Consider the following 23,654-nt stretch of genomic DNA (forward strand, 5'->3'; position numbering starts at 1 on the left):
TCATCTTTCTGTTTAACACAGTTGGAAAAAGCATTGACAGGTTTCTGTTTCTGTGCAGCTATCCATGTCTGCGGTCACAGCAGGCTGTGAAATTTGCCACAGTGGTGAGACTGGTGTGATTCTAGTTTGCTGTTTTCAACAATCTGTCGTTAATGTAGGATAAAACAATTCAGTAAATGCGGGTAATGTGTTTAGAATATGATTCAATTTCAGTTTATTTTCATTTCTATAGCGCTAATTCAAACAAAGTTGCCTCAAGGCGCTTCACACAAGTAAGGTCTAACCTTACCAACCCCCAGAGCAAGCACACAGGTGGCAGTGGTAAGGAAAAACTCCCTCTGATGATTTGAGGAAGAAACCTCAAGCAGACCAGACTCAAAGGGGTGACCCTCTTCTTGGGCCATGTTATTGACACAGTTTACAGAACAATTCACAAAATGAAAATGTAGGAAATGTTGCCAGTGTGCAGGATAGGAGGGTATAGAAACAGAAAACAGACACCACACCCATTTCTGGTTGGAGCTGCACCTTAAACGGAGAGAAAAAACAGAATCAGGTGTGAAAAAGACAGCAAATACATTATAATTTGTCAGCATTAAGCAACAAGAAGGTGATCAGCGGCCACTAGCCTTAAGCTTCACTAAGAGAGCCAGCGTTTAGATAAAGTTGAGGCCGCGGCCCACTCTGTTTCCTAATATAATCTATCTGTCCTTAGTTGACACCACATAACCAGAGAGATGGTAAATCATTTCTGACTGGATTATGCAGACCCCGGGTTGTTAGGTGTGTGGTCGGAATATGTAGGTGAACCAAATTTTGTTTTCGGCTGCCCCCCAAAAAATAAAATCACAGATGCTGACGTATCATTCAATTATAATTAGGAAATTATATCTTATGAATCAGACTTAAGTCTTTACTCGGTTTGTGAATTTCAGTTCAAAGTTTGATTACTATTGACCAGATAACAATTTGAATAAAGTTCTTTATTTCTTGTCTCCCTGAGGAGAAATTTGGCTTGGTGCATGAGGAGAGGTTCTGCACAAACAATAAAACAAGACCAACATTTAAAACAATAAAAAGCACAAAAATACACTCAACAAAAATATAAATGCAACACTTTTGGTTTTGCTCCCATTTTGTATGAGATGAACTCAAAGATCTAAAACTTTTTCCACATACACAATATCACCATTTCCCTCAAATATTGTTCACAAACCAGTCTAAATCTGTGATAGTGAGCACTTCTCCTTTGCTGAGATAATCCATCCCACCTCACAGGTGTGCCATATCAAGATGCTGATTAGACACCATGATTAGTGCACAGGTGTGCCTTAGACTGTCCACAATAAAAGGCCACTCTGAAAGGTGCAGTTTTGTTTTATTGGGGGGGGGATACCAGTCAGTATCTGGTGTGACCACCATTTGCCTCATGCAGTGCAACACATCTCCTTCGCATAGAGTTGATCAGGTTGTCAATTGTGGCCTGTGGAGTGTTGGTCCACTCCTCTTCAATGGCTGTGCAAAGTTGCTGGATATTGGCAGGAACTGGTACACGCTGTCGTATACGCCGGTCCAGAGCATCCCAAACATGCTCAATGGGTGACACGCTCCCTCAAATCTTGCGACATCTGTGGCATTGTGCTGTGTGATAAAACTGCACCTTTCAGAGTGGCCTTTTATTGTGGGCAGTCTAAGGCACACCTGTGCACTAATCATGGTGTCTAATCAGCATCTTCATATGGCACACCTGTGAGGTGGGATGGATTATCTCAGCAAAGGAGATGTGCTCACTATCACAAATTTAGACTGGTTTGTGAACAATATTTGAGGGAAATGGTGATATTGTGTATGTGGAAAAAGTTTTAGATCTTTGAGTTCATCTCATACAAAATGGGAGCAAAACCAAAAGTGTTGCGTTTATATTTTTGTTGAGTGTAGATACAACTAACAATAAAATATCCTTTAAAACAGTGAAAATGAACATAAAATCACTACAACCAACCAGCTAAAAATGATTAAAACAGCCATTTAACAACTTAACTATTCAACCAGAATGATGTGCAAAATTTAGCCTATGACAGAAAAGGCAAGGAAAAAAGTGCAATTTTAAGTTTGTTCATTGATGAGCTTAATTGACAATGGAACAAATGAATGTTTCTACCTGTCACATTTGCACAGAGGAACGCGATACCTCCTCCCCGAGTTTAGCATGGTATGCTCTGAGTGCACAACATGTGAGCTGTCCGTTAAGATGTTTTTTGCTTAAAGGTGCAATTGTTGCTTGGTCAGTTATTGAAAACTGGGAGGAGTGTGGCCCATGATCGTAACACAGTTTTAATGAGGGAATAGATCTGTGCTTTCAATTTGACTAGAAGGTTCCCAGCCCAGCCGGTGATACCATAGCGAAGAATGGAGTCAATCGTCGTTGCTTTGTTAAAGATTAGCATAATATTTTTGCAGACCCCAAATAAAGAGTCTGCACAGGAACTAAATATGTTGCTGAATTCTGGTACAGACAGAAGGAAGCTGTGTCTGCCAGCTTAAAGGGGATCATTACACAGTGAGAAATGCAATATTTTCCTATGCTGATCAGGCCTAGAGCTAACACAGTCGTTAATGTACAGGGTAAACAGGAATGGTGAGCTGATGCACGCCTGGGGGCCTCCTGTACAGTTTACCACTGTATATGAAAGTGTTCCATTTATTTTTACTTGCTGTGGTCTGTTTGCCAGGAATGGATGATACCACCTGATTAAGAAAGGGTTAACTTTCATTTGTGCCAACTTCCTAAGAAGAATGTGTGGCTGAATACAGCTAAAATCAATGAACAGCATCCTAGCATATGTACCAGGCTTTTCAAGGTGCTGTAGTTTGAGATGCATCAGACTTAAAGCATAGTTAAAGCATCACTTCTGCTGCGTTTCCTTTTATAAGCAAACTGGTATCGGTCTAAAAATGGGCCCCATGTCAGTTTGAAGTGCATCTATGATAAGCCGTTCTAATGCTTTAAAAACATTTGAGGTGAGTGCAACAGGTCTGTAATCATTGTCCTCATGAGGACATGGCTTTTTTGGAACTGGGATTATGATGATTTTTTCCCCTAGATTTCTGTGTGTGTGTGTGTGTGTGTGTGTGTGTGTGTGTGTGTGTGTGTGTGTGTGTGTGTGTGTGTGTGTGTGTGTGTGTGTGTGTGTGTGTGTGTGTGTGTGTGTGTGTCAATGGAGAGCTGAAACAGCTGCTGCCAAAAATATGGAATCACTCAATTCTGAGGAAAAAATGATGGAATCATGAAAACAAAAGAAAGCTCCAACACATCACTAGTATTTTGTTACACCACCTCTGGCTTTTATAACAGCTTGCAGTCTCTGAGGCATGGACTTAATGAGTGACAAACAATACTCTTCATCACTCTGGCTCCAGCTTTCTCTGATTGCTGTTGCCAGATCAGCTTTGCAGGTTGGAGCCTTGCCATGGACCATTTTCTTCAACTTCCACCAAAGATTTTCAATTGGATTAAGATCCGGACTATTTGCAGGCCTTGACATTGACCCTATGTGTCTTTTTGCAAGGAATGTTTTCACAGTTTTTGCTCTATGGCAAGATGCATTATCATCTTGAAAAATGATTTCATCATCCCCAAACATCCTTTCAAATGATGGGATAAGAAAAGTGCCCAAAATATCAACGTAAACTTTTGCATTTATTGATGATGTAATGACAGCCATCTCCCCAGTGCCTTTACCTGACATGCAGCCCCATATCATCAATGACTGTGGAAATTTACATGTTCTCTTCAGGCAGTCATCTTTAGAAATCTCATTGGAGCAGCACCAAACAAAAGTTCCAGCATCATCACCTTGCCCAATGCAGATTCGGGATTCATCACTGAATATGACTTTCATCCAGTCAGCCACAGTCCACGATTGCTTTTCCTTAGCCCATTGTAACCTTGTTTTTTTCTGTTTAGGTGTTAATGATGGCTTTCGTTTAGCTTTTCTGTAGGTAAATCCTATTTCCTTTAGGCGGTTTCTTACAGTTCGGTCACAGACGTTGACTCCAGTTTCCTCCCATTCGTTCCTCGTTTGTTTTGGTGTGCATTTTCGATTTTTGAGACATATTGCTTTAGGTTTTCTGTCTTGATGCTTTGATGTCTTCCTTGGTCTACCAGTGTGTTTGCCTTTAACAACCTTCCGATGTTTGTATTTGGTCCAGAGTTTAGACACAGCTGACTGTGAACAACCAACATCTTTTGCAACATTGCGTGATGATTTACCCTCTTTTAAGAGTTTGATAATCCTCTCCTTTGTTTCAATTGACATCTCTCATGTTGATTCATGTCAGTGCAACAGCTCTCCAAGGTGTGATCACTCCTTTTTAGATGCAGACTAACGAGCAGATCTGATTTGATGCAGGTGTTAGTTTTGGGAATGAAAATTTACAGGGTGATTCCATAATTTATTCCTCAGAATTGAGTGAGTCCATATTTTTTCCCCTCTGCTTGGTCTAAAAAAGTAACCGTTACTGACTGCCACAATTTTTTTTTTCCTGATTTCTTATAGTGTTTCTTAAAGCCAGGAAGTTGCCATTTGAAATGACTTTAGTTTTGTCATGTCTGTGATCTGCTTTTTTTCTACAAAATTAAACAACTGAATGAACATCCTCTGAGGCCGGTGATTCCATAATTATTGCCAGGGGTTGTAATCAGGTCCCATCTTATCTTAGGGACCTCATAGTACCATATCACCCCAATAGAGAGCTTCGCTCTGACTGCAGGCTTACTTGTAGTTCCTAGGGTTTGTAAGAGTAGAATGGGAGGCAGAGCCTTCAGCTTTCAGGCTCCTCTCCTGTGGAACCAGCTCCCAATTCGCATTAGGGAGACAGACACCCTCTCTACTTTTAAGATTAAGCTTAAAACTTTCCTTTTTTGAAAAAGCTTATAGTTGGGGCTGGATCAGGTGACCCTGAACCATCCCTTAGTTATGCTGCTATAGACTTAGACTGCTGGGGGGGTTTCCCATGATGCACCCAGTATTTCTTTTTATTCACCTCTTTTTAATCTGTATGCACCACTCTGCTTTTAATCATTAGTGATTGATCTCTGCTTTCTTCCACAGCATGTCTTTTTCCTGATTCTCTCCCCTCAGCCACAACCAGTCCCAGCAGAAGACTGCCCCTGCCTGAGCCTGGTTTTGCTGGAGGTTTCTTCCTGTTAAAAGGGAGTTTTCCTTTCCACTGTCGCCAAGTGCTTGCTCACAGGGGGTCGTTTTGACCGTTGGGGTTTTTCTGTAATTATTGTATGGCTTTTGCCTTACAATATAAAGCCCCTTGGGGCGACTGTTTGTTGTGATTTGGCGCTATATAAGTAAAATTTATTTGATTTGAATGCATCTTCAATTTTCAATGCAAGTTTTATTTTTACATAGTTTTCAGAGTTTGAAAGCCTGATGTTCACTCGATGATTGACTGATTTTTAAAAGCAGCATCTGTGAAATTACATTTTTCCGCCATAGCAGCCATTGCATGGAATAGGGAAATGTAAAATTGATTAATAAGGAATTTGTTTGAAAAGCAGAGGAAAAGAGGATGCACGCTTTCTTTCTACAGACGGCAACTCTGAATGCAGTGCGTGTGTTTTTAAATAAAAACACATGAACTCTGTTTGAGTCTCTCCAGACTGCCTTCTGGCAAACTGCAGCTTAAGTGTCGTGTTCTTTTTAACTAGGTCCTTCTTTGTGCTGCTCGACCATGAAACTGTGGTGAAGCAACAGACAAAAGTTGTACGATGCTGATTTTTCTGCAATCACATGGAGAGAAGCTTGTGACTCCTTCAGGGTTGTCCTCTGTGCCTGAGAGGTTTCCCTCCCTGGTATGCCTCATTAACTAGTACTCTGTTTTTGACGTGTTATAAACAAAAGTGCCATCACTGTCGTTCTGTTTGTATTTATCATTGTTTAATATAAATGAACTCTGAGATACTCATTGACTAGGAAAAGTTCCTGTATCTATCCTCTGACTTGCCTTTAAAAATCAGTCTGTAAGTTATTATTCAGATGTGTTATGTTAAAGGGTGTATGGTTGTATTGACTCTTCTTGTTTTGAGTTTCTACGAGGGGGTAGTCAACATTTTATTTATTTCTAATCTATTGTATTTTCTTTGGGCAGCACGCTGGCTTAGTGGTTAGCACTGTTGCCTCACGGCGAGAAGGTCATGGTTTCATTTCCCAACTGTGTTCTTTCTGTGTGGAGTTTGCATGTTCTCCCCGTGTTTGCTTGGGTTTCCTCCGGGTGCTCTGGTTTCCTCCCACATCCAAAGACATGTGGGTTAAGTGGATTGGAATCTTTAAATTGTCCATAGGTGTGCGAGTGGGTGTGAATGTGTTTGTTTGTCTGTTTGTGGCCCTGTGACAGACTGGCGTCCTGTCCTGGGTGTACCCCACCTCGCGCTCTATGACTGCTGGGCTTGGCTTCAGCCCCCCGCGACCCTTAATTGGACTAAGCAGTTGAAGGTGTGTGTGTGTGTGTGTGTGTATGCATTTCCTTTTTTGTTCCTTTATTGTAAACCGTATTTGTCACCCTGGCATTATTGAATTTGAGAGGTGACACAATTTTAAATCATTTGACGTTTAAGTGATATTGCCAAGTTGTGCAATATTTAGGCATGACTAATCGTTTCAGACCTAACTCAGATAGAGTTAGGTCTGAAACGATTAGTCGAGTAACTTGAATAATTTGATTACAAAAAATGTTCGAGGCAAATTCTGTGCCTTGAAGCTTCGTTTAACCTTGTAGTACATATACCAGACCTGAGTGTGGAGTTGCAACGTCCCCAGAAAAAAAAAAAACAGAAGAAGACTACAGCGTGCACATAAGCTGTGTAAGAGCTAATCAATGTAGCACCAAAAGCTACAGCTTTCCAGTATGGCACACAGAGTAAAATAAAGCCTTTTTGAGAGAAAGAGGGGCCACACTGATCATCTGAAATAGACTTAGGCTACTGCACATTTAAAGCGAAGCAGTGTATTTGTTTATTTTGAAAAACACACGGTTTGGTCCGCTGGCTGCGCTCCACTCTATGTGCACTTTAATCAAGTTTATTTAAAAACTGCCTTTATTTAGATTTGACTTTCCATCAACAGGGTGTAGAGCGGATTTATCAATCTGGCTTTTGTGGAAAAGCTGCACTCCAGAGCCTAGTTTTTCACAAGCTGTGTTCACGTTCACATGCAGCCTGACTGAGGATTACACCAGCCGCCTGTTCTTATGGTCCAGTGTCAGGGGAGTGCTGAACTCCTGACACCGGGAAAGATCCAAAACTTGTAAAGACGTCAAAAAATAAATAATTACCCAGGAAAACAGAAAGGGATACACTAAATTTGACATTCTGCGTGATGCCACAGCGACATTGTGCCATTGCTTAGGGAGAGCCCTGGATTACTGATGTTGTTTAAAAACGCAAAAGTACTTTTTTTCCCCAATTGATATAAAAAATTGCTAGAATACTCAATTTCAGAAATATTCTATAGCTGCAGCCCTAATCTGAATCTAAATTGTTACCGGTTTTATGAGGGTTTTTTGGTGGAATGGTTAACCTTCATTTGGAATGGATGTGAGTTTGCGGCAGATAATTTTACCTAGTCCACAGAGATCAAAGATCACAGTTAAGTCCATTTAATGAACACACTGCTTTGAAGTCCCAAAGGAAAAGCCAGCTTAATTACATAATTCTTATTTAAGGTATATTTATGTTTAACTTTTAAAGCCCAAATGAAATAACACTGTACTAAAAAAATTTTTCTCTTCTTTTGTTTATCATTGTTGTCGTTTCTTTTTCTCAGGGATTTGACCCCCCTCATCAGAGTGAGACCCGGACAGTTTATGTAGCAAACCGCTTCCCTCAGCATGGCCACTACACACCTCAACGCTTTGCTGATAACCGAATCATCTCATCCAAGGTATAAAATATTGAATAAACAAATATTTAGCATTGTATCCCAACATATGTTTGTTGAGACACGTTATTTTTATTTTACTTTAACCCAATTTATTGCTTTCGCACACCTTGGACATTTATTCTGTTGTTATTTATTCGTGCAGTCGATATTTCATTCTGTGGCAGCATCTGTGATGTTTTTTTACTGAATGATAATAAAAAAAAAGTCTGTAGACAATGAGAAATGTGTAGGTTTTAAGAATCATTCTTAGATTCTGGGCAACATGTTGGTGCAGATGTTGGCAGCACGAAGGTCTCGGGTTCAAAGCCCAGCCTACTCTCTCTTCTCATAGAAGAGCCTCTGTTGCAAAACGTCTGTCAAATGGAAAAACCAGATTGATACTGGATCCACTGTGGTGACACTAATTGAATGGGGGAACTCAAAGCAAAAACATTACAGTTATGTTTCATGTTGCTAGATTCTAAAGTCAATTGGGTGTGTAGTCTACAATTATTCAACTAAAACCCAATTTGAGCACCATGAAAATATGTGATTCAATACATTTGAGCTCAACCCAAATTTGTAAATGGCCCTCATTTGCATTGCACTTAGTCACAGTAATTTATAGTGATGCCTCACATTCGCACATCGATACCAGGGTGCGCTGCCATGCAAGATGCTCATGACAACAGGAGCAGCTTCGGGATTAAAGACCTTGCACAAGGGCGCTTAGTGATTTTTTTTTTTTTTTTTTTTTTTTTTTTTTTTTTTTTTTTTTTTTTTTTTTTTTTCCCCTCCAGCCTGACATGGATTTGAACAGAGGATTCTTTGGTCACAAGCCTGCTGCTTTAACCACTTGTCAATCACAGACACTTTTGTTTTTCAAACAATTTAAATGAAGCATAGCTACTGTTCTCATTACTGTTAAAGATGCACAAAGCATAAAAAAAACTTCCTCACTTATTTTTCCCAGCACTGACTGAAACATGAGACTCAGCCTATCCATGCATCAATAACACTAAACACTGATCCATTGTGCAGATTTTTGGACAGTCCCCACGGTTGATGAACTTGTCACCTAAATATTGCTCACTGGACATTCTGTTGGAGTTGCCAGTCAGATTGTGCTATCAGTCAAAATTGGAGAAATCTGCACATCTCTAGTCGAGGTAGATGAGGAGTAGCATAGAGTGGACTCAGGTGATCAGAATGCTCAGAAGGTAGTTCCTGTTGGTGAGTAGGAGATCAGAAACAGGACCTCTATATGGAAATCTGGCAGAGAGAAAAAGCTTGCAGATAACAGAGAGGACTGCAGAATGTCTGTACGAGGTCTATTAGATAAAAAAACCGACACTTTTATTATTTTTTTTTAACTATGTGGATTTGAATGACATGCGATTACACCTATCATGCTTGAACCCTCGTGCGCATGCGTGAGTTTTTTCACGCGTGTCGGTGGCGTCATTTCCCTGTGGACAGGCCTTGAGTGAGATGTGGTCCCGCCCTCTCGGCTGAATTCCTTTGTTTCACACGCTGCTCGAGACGGCGCGCGTTGCTTTATCAAAATTTTTTCTGGACCTGTGAGGAATATCCGAGTGGACACTATTCGAGAAATTAAGATGGTTTTCGGTGAAAAGTTTAACGGCCGATGAGAGATTATGGGGTGTTTCTGTCGGTGTAAGGACTTCCCACGGACTGGGACGTCGCGCAGCGCTTCCAGGCGCCATCGTCGGCCTGTTTCGAGCTGAAAACATCCTAATTTAAGGCTTAATTCACCCAGGACATCGTGAGAGAACAGAGAAGATTCAGAAGAGGCCGGCATGAGGACTTTATGCGGACATTCCACTGTTAAAGGACATTTTTTAATGAAAGACGTGCGCGCAAATTCGAATGCGAATCTGTGTGCGCCGCGACAGGAAAAACACCTCCATGTTGAAAACCATTTGTAAAATTCAGGCGGCTTTTGATGGCTTTCAACAAGTGAGTAACTGAGAAATTAACAGCTTGGGCATGTTCCAGCTTGCCCGTTAAGGTTTCCAACGGAGGTGTTTTTCCTGTCGCGACCCCCCGCGGTCGGGTCCGGCCCGACATGCGACTCTGCCCGCACGTTCTTTCATTACAAAATGTCCGTTAACAATGGAATGTCCGAATAAACTCCTCATGCCGACTTCTTCTGAAAGTTCTCTGTTCTCTGACGACTTCCTGGATCAACAGAGCCTGAAATTTGGAAGTTTTCAACTTGAAACAGCGAGACGCTGCCGCCTCGAAGAGCAGATCGCCGTCAGGCACCGTGGGCCGTCCTTACGGCAACACTGCCAGACCAAAATCTCTCATCAGCCGTTAAAATTTTTACCGAAAACCAGCTGAATTTATCGAATGGTGTCCACTCAGTTGTGCCTTACAGTTTTGAAAAAAAATTTATCAAACAAAGCAGCAGTCTCTGAGCCATTCCTAAACAATGAAAAAATCGACGAGAGGGTGGGCGACTCCTCACTCAAAGACTGCTCACAGGCGAATGACGTAACTGACAGGCGTGAAAAAACTCTTGCATGCCCACGAGGGTTCAAGCATGTCTGATGTAATCACACGTGATTCAATTCCATATGGTTTTTGAAAAAAATAATAAGGTCGGATACTTTTCTAATAGACCTCGTATATCGTGTTTGTTCTGCACACATAAAGAGAAATCTGAATATCAGGTGATAAGATTTGCAAGCTTGCACATGGATGAGGTCAGATTGTATGTTGCTCCTGTAACAGTGGAAGTGCTGACTGAGTGGCAGCTTCTCAGCATTGACACTTCCAGCCACAGTGACTGTGACTAATCACTTCTTAGGTTGGATCACTAGTTCTGTCTTTGGGTCCTTTACAAAGAACTCCCCAAATAATCAATAACTGGACAACTGGAGATGTGAAAGAACTTAAAATCTTACTGTTTTGGAGTGGACTGAACCTCGTAATTAGCTTTTCTGATACATATTGTTTCAACTTTCACAGAACCATTCCTCAGTATTTGTCTTAATCCTGTAAGCCATTGATACCATTTCCTGAGCATTGAGCAGTTTCTTTTCTTCTTGCAGTACACAGTTTGGAATTTTGTCCCCAAGAATTTGTTTGAGCAATTCAGACGGATTGCCAACTTCTATTTCCTCATTATCTTCCTTGTACAGGTAATGACACTGACACAATTCTTTACTGGAAGTTTGTGTTTTTGCCTCTGTTAAAAAGTGTGTTCTCATCCTTCCTGCCTCGAATATACATGCTTGTGATTGTGAGTGAGTCATCACCTTGCAGGGACTAGGGGAGACAGACTTGCCTCTTTTAAAACATCACAACCATTTGTTGAGTAATAACAATGTGTGTGACTGTGAGTGATTCTTTACAGCCAGTCTTAGGATGTCTGCGTTCAGCTTGCATCAGCGAGTCTGAGTTGAAGTAAGATTTGGATTTCAAATTTCTGGCTTCTCCTTGTGTAGTTGGGTCTGTTTAATGAAGCCAAAGCAATTGACTTGACTCCAAACCAACTACTCAGCTTGTCAGTATAGCTAAATTTTTAGCTCAAGTGACTGAAAGTAGTGTCAGTTTTTATCCACACAGTGAACATGACACTTTCTTGGGCTTGTTTTTTTGTTTCTTCATCCCTGTTTGGACAGGATGAGTTTTATATGGGATGTTTGAAGTATTTATGGATGATTCACACAGGGTAAGAAATCTCTGTATAAATGACAGAGATGGGAGTGGCTATTAAATAAACACACCTCTGTCATCCCTCAAAAAAAGGACAAATTTTCAGTCTTCTGCACTTTTTTATCTTTTAATTTCTCCTCTGTGACATAACAGATGAGTTGTGACAGTCTGTTGGAATCAACGTTTTTGTTTTTGGGTGTGGCTGTTTGTGCTCTGCACAGAGTTGCATTCCGTACATGTGCCAAAGCAGAAAACATGTCCCATCCCTCTGACTTTGTCGCCCTTATTTTTAAATCAACCTACTACAAAAGGTGTGCAGTGAGGGACTGCAGACTGGAGGATATAAAATAAGTCACATGACTTCAGATGTTGCAGCTGTAATATGTGAAGATAGATTTATACAGAAATTCTACCAAACTATGCGTAAAACCAAATTATGAGTCAGATTTTTGCTGTTGTCAAGTTGATTGGCTCCTAAATGCCTCCTCATGCACGGCCTTTCTCTCTTTTTGTTTTTGTTTCTTTCTTTTTCTGTCTAACCAAAATGCCCCCACAGCCCTTCAGCCATGAAACATCTGTTTTAGCTGTGCTAGGTTCACTGACAGTTTAAGGAGGTTTGTTTGCAGCTGTTATATTGCGGAATAGAAAACCTTCACAGCTTTGGGACCGTGGCATTTTCACACCACAATATGTCAAAGAACTGTTAATCAGTCCATCTCTGTTTCAGTATGACAAACCTTGAGTCCGAAATTTATGTTTGTCATAATTCAGTTAAACGTGTGTGTGTGTGGGGGGGGGGGGGGTTCAAACAATCAGTTACCCTGTAAAGGAAGTTATTGAAGTTTCCTGTTTGACACAACAGTTGCTACTTCTCTCCGCCTGTTTGTGTTTTTGTAACCGGCACACCCACTCTGCAAAGATTCTCTGCTAGTGTTACTTTTTTCCCCTCCCCTCCACTAGCAGTTTGTCTAATGCTTTGGACCTCCATAATTTTATTTTTTCCAGTTGATGATAGACACCCCGACCTCCCCAGTAACTAGTGGTCTGCCTCTCTTTTTTGTCATCACAGTAACCGCCATAAAACAGGTGAGAACACAAGTGCACTTGAACTTCCTCTTTGTGGGAAGCAAAAATGTGGAAGTCCTGTGCCAACAGTATTCAGTGAAAGCGAGTACCTTCCTGTGTGATATCATCTCAAAGACTTAAAAATTGTATCACTTCTTGTTACGTGTGTTTGAACAGTGAACAGCAAATACTTTAAAAGAGACTGTTAAACATACAGGCCTCCAAGAAGAAACTGATATACCGTAATAGATTTGAATCATGATTTTGTTTGGATTGGTTAGAGACCTAGAATTTCAGCCATAGATGTTTTTTTTTGTTTGTTTGTTGTTTTTTTTAAGTCTGAATAGGCAAGTTTCCCTGTGCCTAGTTTCTGCAGTCACCTCCGCAGAATCTTGTCACTCTTTCGGAGTTGTGGGTGTTTTGGAAGTTTCCCTCAGTACATTATTTATTTTGCTATTGCTTTTTTTTGTTGTTGTTGTTGTTGTTTTTTTAAGTGAACCTATGCTAAACAAAATGAACATGCAGTACCATACTGTTTGTATTACTTGTACTGTTAAATGGACTGCATTTATATAGTGCTTTTCCATCTGCATCAGATGCTCAAAGCGCTTTACAAATAATGCCTCACATTCAACCTGATGTGAGGGTGCTGCCATACAAGGTACTCACTACACACAGGGAGCAACTAGGGGATTAAGGACCTTCACCAAGGGCCCTTAGTGATTTCCTGGTCAGGCTGGGATTTGAACCAAGGATCCTCTGGTATCAAGTCCAGCACTTTAACCACTAGATTATCACGTCTCCCACTCCCACACGTCTTTCTACTTTGGGGCCTGTCTTTGGATGTTGTCCTTCTAAAGCTTGTTGAATGTTCATTAGGGGAAATGACTTTGACTGGTGATACAATTCTTAAGTCATTTAACATTGAAGTGATATTGCTCAGGGGTGTACTCACTTCTGCTGTATCACTGTGTAAGGACTGATTGGTTGTAGTATTTACGGATATCCATGTTCAGGTTCATTTAGTTTTAATTCAGATTAAGCTGTTGCAAACTTAAAAAAATACAGAGACCTATCATCAGTTTGCACGTGTTGATCAGAAAAGTATTCATTGATTTGTTGCAGAAGTAATTTATTTGACACTGATATAATGTTTGGAATCACATTCCTGTCACCACTGTTGATCAGTAATGTATTTGTCCACTGACGGTGGCCAGCTTTTAGCTGCTGTATTTGATTAGTAATTTATTAAATTGTCTCACATCTCACAGGGCTATGAGGATTGGCTAAGGCACAAGGCGGACAACGAGGTGAACGGGGCTCCCGTGTTTGTGGTTCGCAGTGGGAGTCTGGTGCAGACACGATCCAAGAACATCAGAGTAAGATAAGAACCCAGATACCTTGTAATGCTAAAAGCCTGTTGATACCTTTGTCAGATGTTACTCAGACTTGTACCTTTGACCTGTGGAATTGCTCCATCAGCTGCTATGAATGTTGATGATTGATTGCAATACTGGATGAGTGATTTATGATAGTCCAAGTGGTTAGTGTGCTTGGTTTCTGTGCGGAAGGTTCCTGGTTCAAACCTTACCCCTGCCATTTCTCCATGTAATGTGGAATTGCGTCAGGAAGGGCATCCGGTGTAAAACTTATGCCAAATCAACATGCAGATCCACCTTGGATCTGCTGTGGCAACCTTGAGTGAAAACAAGGGAGCAGCTGAAGGGACTAATTTACTTAGGAGTAGGGATGGGTATCGAGAACCGGTTCCTTTCGGGTATCGTTAAGAAATGATTCGATCCACTGACATCAATAAGCTTTGTGCTTAACGATTCTGTTATCGGTCCTTCAGAGTGGCCGTTGTTTTGTGGGGTGTTTGTCAGGAAAATTATGATTTCTTTACATTGATTACAGACCCTGCAGCGGGTCCGTGATCAACTTTTCTGCAGCGCGGCTTTGCTCTGAACCTTGAACCAATCGAAGCAGTGGTTCGCAGATTGAAGCAATGCTTCGATCTGTTGCTTTGTTTATTCTTTCTTTCTTTCTTTCGCTTAATTTCCCCCCACTAAAACCCTAAAGAGCATACGTCTGTGAGTATTATTTACCTTTTCTATGTTAAACCGACCTGTTATGGTCTGAAACAGTTGATAGATGTATTTTATAACTTAAAAACGGTAGCGATGCTAACGTGTTAGCATGTCTGTGGCATTTTCAATGTTGTAAGTTAGCATTACGCATTTGCAGCTGTCAATCACGTTCGGGTGCATTTGTTTTCAAATTGTAATATTTCTTAAATTTATTTTTGTTTATATATTAATAATCTAATGCTTATTATATACAATTTTAGAGAAAGAGACAAAAATAACCTGAATAGAAACACAACAGAAAATATAAAAGCAACTAACAATGAACATACATAAATACATATAAATACATATGTACAGAAATAAATGTTTCCTGTGAACACCTAGTGACTCTCACACCTCAATTTCATCCCTGTCTTATTTAAGTTTAATGACAGTTTGTTTCGGTCAAACCATATTTTCAATGTGTTAATTTCTTCAGTGATTTCCTCCAGAACTATCTGCCAAGCTAGAAAACTGCTGCATCCTAGTAAGAGCAGAATACTACTGGAATTAATTTGAATAAGGGAAGTTGTTTTTTTTCTCACCTAAATGGATGCTGCACTCACTCCAGTTTATCGTCTGGAATAGTCCCAGATTGCATTTTAGAGCTTCTAGAATTCGTTTTTTTTCTCACCTAAATGGATGCTGCTCTCACTCCAGTTTATCGTCTGGAATAGTCCCAGATTGCATTTTAGAGCTTCTAGAATTCAAACATTTTCGTGCGGGTGGTGTTGGGGGGGTAATTTGGGGTTTCAGCTTTTTTTGTTTTTCACCACTTTCATCCCTGAATATGTCAATCGTGAGTCACGCTTGTGCGGATTAAAGTTACTAACTGGGACTCCTGTCTTGTTGCGAGAAAGAAACGAGAATCGTCCTCCGTTCTGTTCACACAGCTCCAAACGCTGCGCGGCTCTCTGCCAAGTCAAGTTAGAATGATAGAGTCCAGTCTGAATTAATAACTTCAAAGTGAAACACCGTTTTGTTTATTTTTATTTATGTCCAGAGATCAAGGGTGCAGTGACCAATTTCATATTTATTTACTTTAAGACTCAATGAAATACATAGAAAACCTGTAAAGCCTACTTTTAGTACAAAATTCACAAGGTATCGATAAGGGAATCAATAAGGAATCGGATTGATAAGCAGAATCGATAATGGCATCGATATCGATAAAATCTTATCAATACCCATCCCTACTTAGGAGTGATTTATGATCAGTGATGGAAGGTCACATTATAGTGAAGTAGATTAAATAATGTGTATATATATCCAGCAGCAACATGGGTCATCAGAAGCAGTTTGTTTTCTAGGTGGAAGAATTTTGAAATATAAATAGGGTTTGATACACACATTAGTCACATTGAGACACATTAGTCAGATTTGGTATGTTTGTTATTCAGAGAACAGCTGTGTACGGTGATTGCAAAACAACAATTCTGGGTTATTGCCAAGAAAAATAAGTGGACTGACATGTCCATAGTTGTGTTTTTGTGATATTGTTGAGAAGTGGTCATACAATAGAAGAACAGGAGTAACTCCTATATAGGTCCATCCTGGTGCCTGTCTGGTGCTGAAACTACTACACCCCCTGGGTGTAGTAGTTTCAGAGGTGCGACTCTTGTCTCCTCCTGGACAAGATGCCAGTTCAATGGGTGTCTCTTCCCGATCCCACGTTATTACAAAATAACAGCTGAGTGGGCTGTGACAATCAAAAACACGTCTACTTTTGAGTAGACCAAATCCATGTCCATGACTGAGGTACATGCTGTGCAGTGCCATATCATGTCATATGGAAGCGTATGTGGAAATTGTTCACAGATCTGTATATGCAGGTCACCATCTGTGCTCTTTTGCAGTGTTGTCAAAATCATCCACTTTTCACAATAAAAATTAACCTAAAACTAAATTAGAAAGTGTTTATTTAAAAAAATTGTCCGACTTTTAACTTTTGCATGTACAGGTGGGAGACATAGTTCGTGTGGCTAAAGATGAGACGTTCCCTGCCGACCTTGTATTGCTGTCATCAGACCGTGCAGACGGGACCTGCCACATCACCACAGCCAGCCTTGATGGAGAGACCAACCTTAAGGTCAGCACTTCTGCGGATGTCCTTTTATGAGATAGTGTTTTAATTTGTTTATTGTTGAATCTTGCGATGAGTCTATACAACTGTATCAACTTCTTTAGTGATTTATTTGTATTAGAGCTGTTTGAGTCAGCAGACAAATTAAGTGCACCTTCACATCTGGCAGTTGTTCTGTTCATCTCTACACTTTATAGTCCAGTTCACAGCCTCCCATTTATTGACATTCTTCCTCCTTTGTATGGGCAGTTTACCACATACGATGTAACCTTGTACCCTGTAGAATAGCGCCAACTGACTGAATCAGCTGAACTATAACTACAAAGCTTTGTCTCTTTGACCTATGATGTTTACTGTTCTTACAGTTCATATAAAAACTTAGGAAATCAAAAAAGATTTCTTCTTTTATCATTGATTACCTGTGTGTGTGTGTTTATAGACCCACTTCTCTGTACCTGAGACAGCAGTGTGTCAGTCAGTGTCCCAGCTGGAGGCTCTGCAGGCTGTGGTTGAGTGTCAGCAGCCAGAGGCGGACCTGTACAGGTAATGTATACTGCTTTCTCAGTGTGAGAGCAGATGAAATCCATTGTGGAGTCTCCTGCAAACCAAGGTTGGGGTGAAAATGTTGTAGTCCTACTATGAAAGAATGGTACCATGTCAGTGAAATGTCTGTGCATTTCTTGTTTAGTGGTAGACCCACTAGAACCACAGGGAAGATTAAAAAAAACAAAACTTACTGCAGTAGTCAAATTTTCTGATAAGGCCAAATGCAGTTTGCACTGTTCTTTATTTCACTGCAGAACTCCAGTTACCTTTTGAGGTCTCCTTATCATATTTTAACCTTCATTATATTTAACTAGAGTTTTTGGCAAAATTCTTTTGTACTTGCATTAATGGTAAATGTTCACCGGTTGAAATATTGCACCATTTCAGGAACATTGAACATAGGCTGCTGGGGGACATGATAACCAACCTGTTGCTTATAGTAGAAGAAACATTTCAGCAGAGATTTGTAATTAAACATGTGACTGGTTGGTTGGAATCCTCTTCAACATTCCTGTTTCATGTTTTGGTCTTTTCATAGATGGCTAATACAGGTTGGATCAATATGCTTTTAGAACAGTGGGTTTGTTTTGGTGACTTTTTTCCCCACTGTATCTCCGTTCTCTCACTTGCACTCTTCTTTTTTTGTGCATGTTCTTCCTGCACACTATTTCTACATGTACTCAACCAACAAGTCAGTAATTGTTGACTTTCAAAACAGTGCTCGTCTGAGTTCTTAAACTTGACAAATTGAAACCGGTTTTTCCTGATAATACAAACCTGTTATGTTTTTGATAAGAAAAACTGATCACTGTACTGTACCAGCTGCCTAGGTGGATGTTGGCATGCTTGAGTACATCAGATTTCAGAGAGGAAATGTGTGGTGGCAGTTAGGGCTGTCACGATTAGGAATTTCTGGAGATGATTAATTGTCAGGCAAATAATTGCGATTGATGATTATATTGTCAATTTTTTTTTCTTTTTTTCCCTTCTTTATATTCTACTATTGTAGTATGATTACACAACTCTGGAAGAACGTTTAGCTTCTCTGAGTGGAGAAACTGGGAATAGTGCAACATTTTTATTTTTTCTTCATTTTGCACTCGTATAGTCAACTTTTTCTGATTTGTGGTTGTTTCTGTTGCATTTCTGAAATTACAGAACAAGAAAAGTGTGAACATTTTATTGTTTTAAAACTTTGTGGAGCAAATGCAAACACCAAACTCTTATAAAGAAGGAAAAAATACCTGGACATGTGCAGGAAAACTGATATAAACTTAACAGAACAATGCAGGCTGATTAGACTCCCCAAATTTTTTTTTTTTTTTTTTTTTGTATAAATCAGAATACAATAAGAGGCAACTCACTTTGAAGTAATTAAAACATATAGGTACAACTTAATAACTTTGAAAAATAACAGAAATCAGCAGCTTGTATTTTTATTCTGACTCCAGTTCATTTTAGTGTGATGAAGTCATCCTTTTTTTCCAAATACATACCTTTGGAAATAACAGCTATTAAAGTTCAGCTTTTTGTGATCTGTGTCTCTGAACATCACTGCACAGCTTTTCTGTAATTTTTGCTCAGTTCATTTATATATTCTAATTTTTTAAGGATGTTTTTAAGGATATTTGACCATTTGTTTCATCTCATGATCTCATAAATTCAGTATGCGACGCGCACATGGTGTGAACAGGACGGTGCCTCAGAACCGCACCGGTAGAGAAAATACAGAGAGTAAAGGCAGCCCCACGTTTGGTTTTGTTTTTTTATATATATGTTCCCTCGGGTTAAAATCTTCTCTCTCTGCTCCGCGCTCGCTGTCTTACGTGATGCTTCACAGCAGAACGTAACGTCTCGTGCCTCTGTTCAGGAATCTCCCTCCCTCAGTCTGCAGCGAGTTGACTCCGCGTGCGCACACACACACACACACACACAGCTCCTTCAGTAAACTGCGCATTTTAAAAGGTTTTGAACAAGACGGCTGCTGTTTTAATCGGCCGTCTTATTCAAAATTTGAACGTCCAAATGACGGCAGGACGGCTTGCTACCTAAAACTATGAATTGAGAGATCGCTTCTTCACATTAAACTTTGAGAGGAAAAAGATCCTCATGGGGGCCTGCCCAAAGCGTTAAACTGTCACTCACTGAATGTTTGCGGTGATATTTTCTGGGAAATTTCATCATCGGTGCTGAAAATAGTCTTTTGAAATTTTTGCTTCATTTGTATTTAGATTTTATCACCACTAGTCTAAGTAATTTAATTTAAATGAACAAAAAAAAAAATCAAGTTACATAAAATTGGCACTGAAATAAGATTGAATAGTATGATCGGCGATGTATCCCTACATATCTTGAATCATCTGGGCGGGGGGTGGGGGTGGGGGTGGGGGGGTGTACGGGTCCCTAATATAAACACATTTTTGCTCATATTCTGTAGTGTGTATGTGTTGGCAGTTATTCATGACTTCACAGGATAAAAATGCCTCTTGTGTTTTCCAGATTTGTTGGCCGTATTACAGTGACACAGCATGGGGAGGAGATTGTCAGGTGAGACCAGGTTAATTTAACTGCAGTCAATAACTAAATTATTCCCTGCACTGGGAATAGTAATAGCTCAAAAACAGTAAATGCTATTATGAAAGACTGTCTGTTTTATTTGGAGTATTTTATTACAAACACCTAGAATAATTTGTCTTGTTGTGTGGGGAAATTTACCGAAAGATCAACTAAAACTTCCCTTCTGCAATATTCACAATAGTCCTAATGTTTGCTGTTTGTACTTGAATCTTAAATCATATCCATTTTTATGTGTTTGCTTCCTTTTTTAGGCCGTTGGGTCCAGAGAATTTGCTGCTTCGAGGAGCCAGATTGAAAAATACCAAAGAGATTTTCGGTATGTCAGTATAAAGAGAATGTTGGGGTGGGGTGGGGGGACACCTTCACAGAAGGAGTTTTTCACCTTTCTGATTGCTGTCATGGCTAATGCCTGATGTTGAGTGGAGGTGGCTGTTCCTGTGTCCACCTGAATTGCAGCTACCACAGTCAATCACAGCAGTTTTGTGCAGCGTGTCAGATCAGCAGGCGTGTGAGCAGAGGATTTTACTTGAGGCTTGTCCATGCCACCTTCCATTTGTCTGGTCTGTTATTGACCTGGCTGATTTATCATAGATATAGATAGATATCTCATAGATATCATAGATGTTTACTTTAAATACATAGAAATGTTAAGTCACAGCAGACATTAAGCAGTTGCTGTGTTTACGTGGACAGTAACCTGATTAAGACTGTATTCTGAATAAGATACTGTCATGTAAACAGCATTTTCTGATTACTGTACCTTAACCAGAGTAAGATTTTTTTTTTTTAATTCATACAGGTAGTCTTATTGAGATATGAGGTCACCATTCTCAAGAGACCTGTTTCAGTCAAACATACAATATGACAGTTAGTTACAGAGAGTGATATAATATACAGCATCAGTACAATACAGTAAAATCAAAGTGCCAAATGAAAGCAAATTAAAATACTTAAAACAGGAAAAAAAAAAATCCAATTTTAAAGTGCCTTTAAAATAAGGTTGTATTCCCCCATTGGAATCAAACTAGACAGCTTCAACTTCTGTTGTGTTGCAGGTTGATTAAGCAGAATAAGAAAATGCTCTTTGCCAAGCGTTGTACGTATTGAAGGAACACTAAAATAATAGTCCTCGAAGCACAGGCTATGACTACACTGTGTGATATGTAGAAGGAGGTGAATGAGGGTAACAGTCCAAGGATTGATTTGTAAATCAGATGGTGCCAGTGCAAAACTCTACATATGGATAGTAATGACCAGTTGATCAGAGAATACAGAGGTGAGTGAGGTTTTACAGCCAGTTCTGAATTTTAAAGCTCCATGGTAAACGTCTGTAGAGAGCTGGCAGAGGCATTCATATAATCAATAACTGGCAAGAAAGTGGTAGCTACAAGCTGTTTCCTGGTGTGGAATGTAACACCCCGTTTACACAGAGTCCATGACCCATGTGCCATTGAAAAATGGCCTCTGCTTGCTGTTACTCTCACCGGGTTGCAGGCTGGTTAAAAGATACACGAGTTTCATAATCGGTCTTGTTAATTCTCACGGGTACCTACCCACTCCCAACCTGATCCTATGGGTCGTAATAGACCCTACATGGGGTTGCATCACTGATCACAGATATTAACATATATTTCACTCGCACAATTCAATAGGAATTCACGCTTGGTGTAAACATGACTAACAGATTAAACTGGAGACCAGCTAAGACTTGCGAGAGTTGACAGCATGCCATGGTCTTGTAGGTCTTATTTGTCTCAGTCCAGTGTAAACGGGGCATGAATCATGATTTGTTCCTGAGGAAGAAACCTTTACAAGGTCTTTATTATGGGACTTAAAAGAGAGATTTTCATCTATTACAGCATGCCCCTGGTTTTGTCAGCATTTGGCACCAATTTGAGAGGGAATAAGTCTGAGTGAATAATGTCAAACACAGACTGTAGATGTTGGAAGGACTGGACAACAGTGTTTGCACTGTTAAACAATGGTATCGTCAACATAAGAGTTGTAAAGATGCATCAGTAATATTTTGACCTATGTTGTTTACATAGATTGTAAAAAGAGTGGGTCCTAAAACTGATCCTTGTGGCACACCATTTGTGACCTTTAGATAGCTTGATGAAAGGCTGTTGTACTGCACACACTCTGCTTACTACCTGAAAGGTGGTTTGAGAACCAGCCAATGGTGTGGTCCGAGAAGCCGAGGATTATAATCGGAGTAAGCAATAGTGTGGTTAAGACACATGCCACATTCTGATTGAATATCGAATATTCTTTAAACAACTCATATAAACACTGTAATTAGAATAAAGTTAATAATCAGATTATTGCTGTCCATGTAAACATAGTCACACTTGTAATATAATACAACAGATAAACGTTTGTGCTGGGTGTTTTTGCCAGTAAGGTATTTCTGTCATGACTGTAGTGCACACATACAGCGTGCTCCCACCTCCTCTCTCTCAATTTCTACAACCCCTGGCAAAAATTATGGAATCACCGGCCTCGGAGGATGTTCATTCAGTTGTTTCATTTTGTAGAAAAAAAGCAGATCACAGACATGACACAAAACTAAAGTCATTTCAAATGGCAACTTTCTGGCTTTAAGAAACACTATAAGAAATCAAGAAAAAAAATTGTGGCAGTCAGTAACGGTTACTTTTTTAGACCAAGCAGAGGGAAAAAAATATGGACTCACTCAATTCTGAGGAATAAATTATGGAATCACCCTGTAAATTTTCATCCCCAAAACTAACACCTGCATCAAATCAGATCTGCTCGTTAGTCTGCATCTAAAAAGGAGTGATCACACCTTGGAGAGCTGTTGCACCAAGTGGACTGACATGAGTCATGGCTCCAACACGAGAGATGTCAATTGAAACAAAGGAGAGGATTATCAAACTCTTAAGAGGGTAAATCATCCCGCAATGTTGCAAAAGATGTTGGTTGTTCACAGTCAGCTGTGTCTAAACTCTGGACCAAATACAAACAACATGGGAAGGTTGTTAAAGGCAAACATACTGGTAGACCAAGGAAGACATCAAAGCGTCAAGACAGAAAACTTAAAGCAGTATGTCTCAAAAATCGAAAATGCACAACAAAACAAATGAGGAACGAATGGGAGGAAACTGGAGTCAACGTCTGTGACTGAACTGTAAGAAACCGCCTAAAAGAAATGGGATTTACATACAGAAAAGCTAAACGAAAGCCATCATTAACACCTACACAGAAAAAAACAAGGTTACAATGGGCTAAGGAAAAGCAATCGTGGACTGTGGATGACTGGATGAAAGACATATTCAGTGATGAATCTCAAATCTGCATTGGGCAAGGTGATGATGCTGGAACTTTTGTTTCGTGCCTTTCCAATGAGATTTATAAAGATGACTGCCTGAAGAGAACATGTAAATTTCCACAGTCATTGATGATATGGGGCTGCATGTCAGGTAAAGGCACTGGGGAGATGGCTGTCATTACATCATCAATAAATGCAAAAGTTTACGTTGATATTTTGGACACTTTTCTTATCCCATCAGTTGAAAGAATGTTTGGGGATGATATCATTTTTCAAGATGATAATGCATCTTGCCATAGAGCAAAAACTGTGAAAACATTCCTTGCAAAAAGACACATAGGGTCAAT

The 23,654-nt window shown here is 39.9% G+C and overlaps 1 protein-coding gene across 4 annotated transcripts in view; it reads left to right on the forward strand.

Annotated features, from left to right (window-relative positions):
• Nucleotides 1–23,654, forward strand: part of atp11b (ATPase phospholipid transporting 11B (putative)) — a 108,348-nt gene that overhangs the window by 16,418 nt on the left and 68,276 nt on the right. For all 4 annotated transcript variants that reach the window (XR_004562964.1, XM_034179472.1, XM_034179473.1 and 1 more), the window contains exons 2-9: nucleotides 7,836–7,952; nucleotides 11,012–11,101; nucleotides 12,624–12,704; nucleotides 13,955–14,062; nucleotides 16,770–16,898; nucleotides 17,332–17,435; nucleotides 19,938–19,985; nucleotides 20,267–20,331. Coding sequence is in view for 3 of the 4 variants with exons in the window: in XM_034179472.1 (XP_034035363.1) it covers nucleotides 7,836–7,952; nucleotides 11,012–11,101; nucleotides 12,624–12,704; nucleotides 13,955–14,062; nucleotides 16,770–16,898; nucleotides 17,332–17,435; nucleotides 19,938–19,985; nucleotides 20,267–20,331 (742 nt within the window). In the remaining variant the exon portion in view is untranslated. The remainder of the gene's footprint in view (nucleotides 1–7,835; nucleotides 7,953–11,011; nucleotides 11,102–12,623; nucleotides 12,705–13,954; nucleotides 14,063–16,769; nucleotides 16,899–17,331; nucleotides 17,436–19,937; nucleotides 19,986–20,266; nucleotides 20,332–23,654) is intronic.

The sequence above is a fragment of the Thalassophryne amazonica genome, chromosome 10 (assembly GCF_902500255.1).
Source record: "Thalassophryne amazonica chromosome 10, fThaAma1.1, whole genome shotgun sequence".
Taxonomy (NCBI): Eukaryota; Metazoa; Chordata; class Actinopteri; order Batrachoidiformes; family Batrachoididae; genus Thalassophryne; species Thalassophryne amazonica.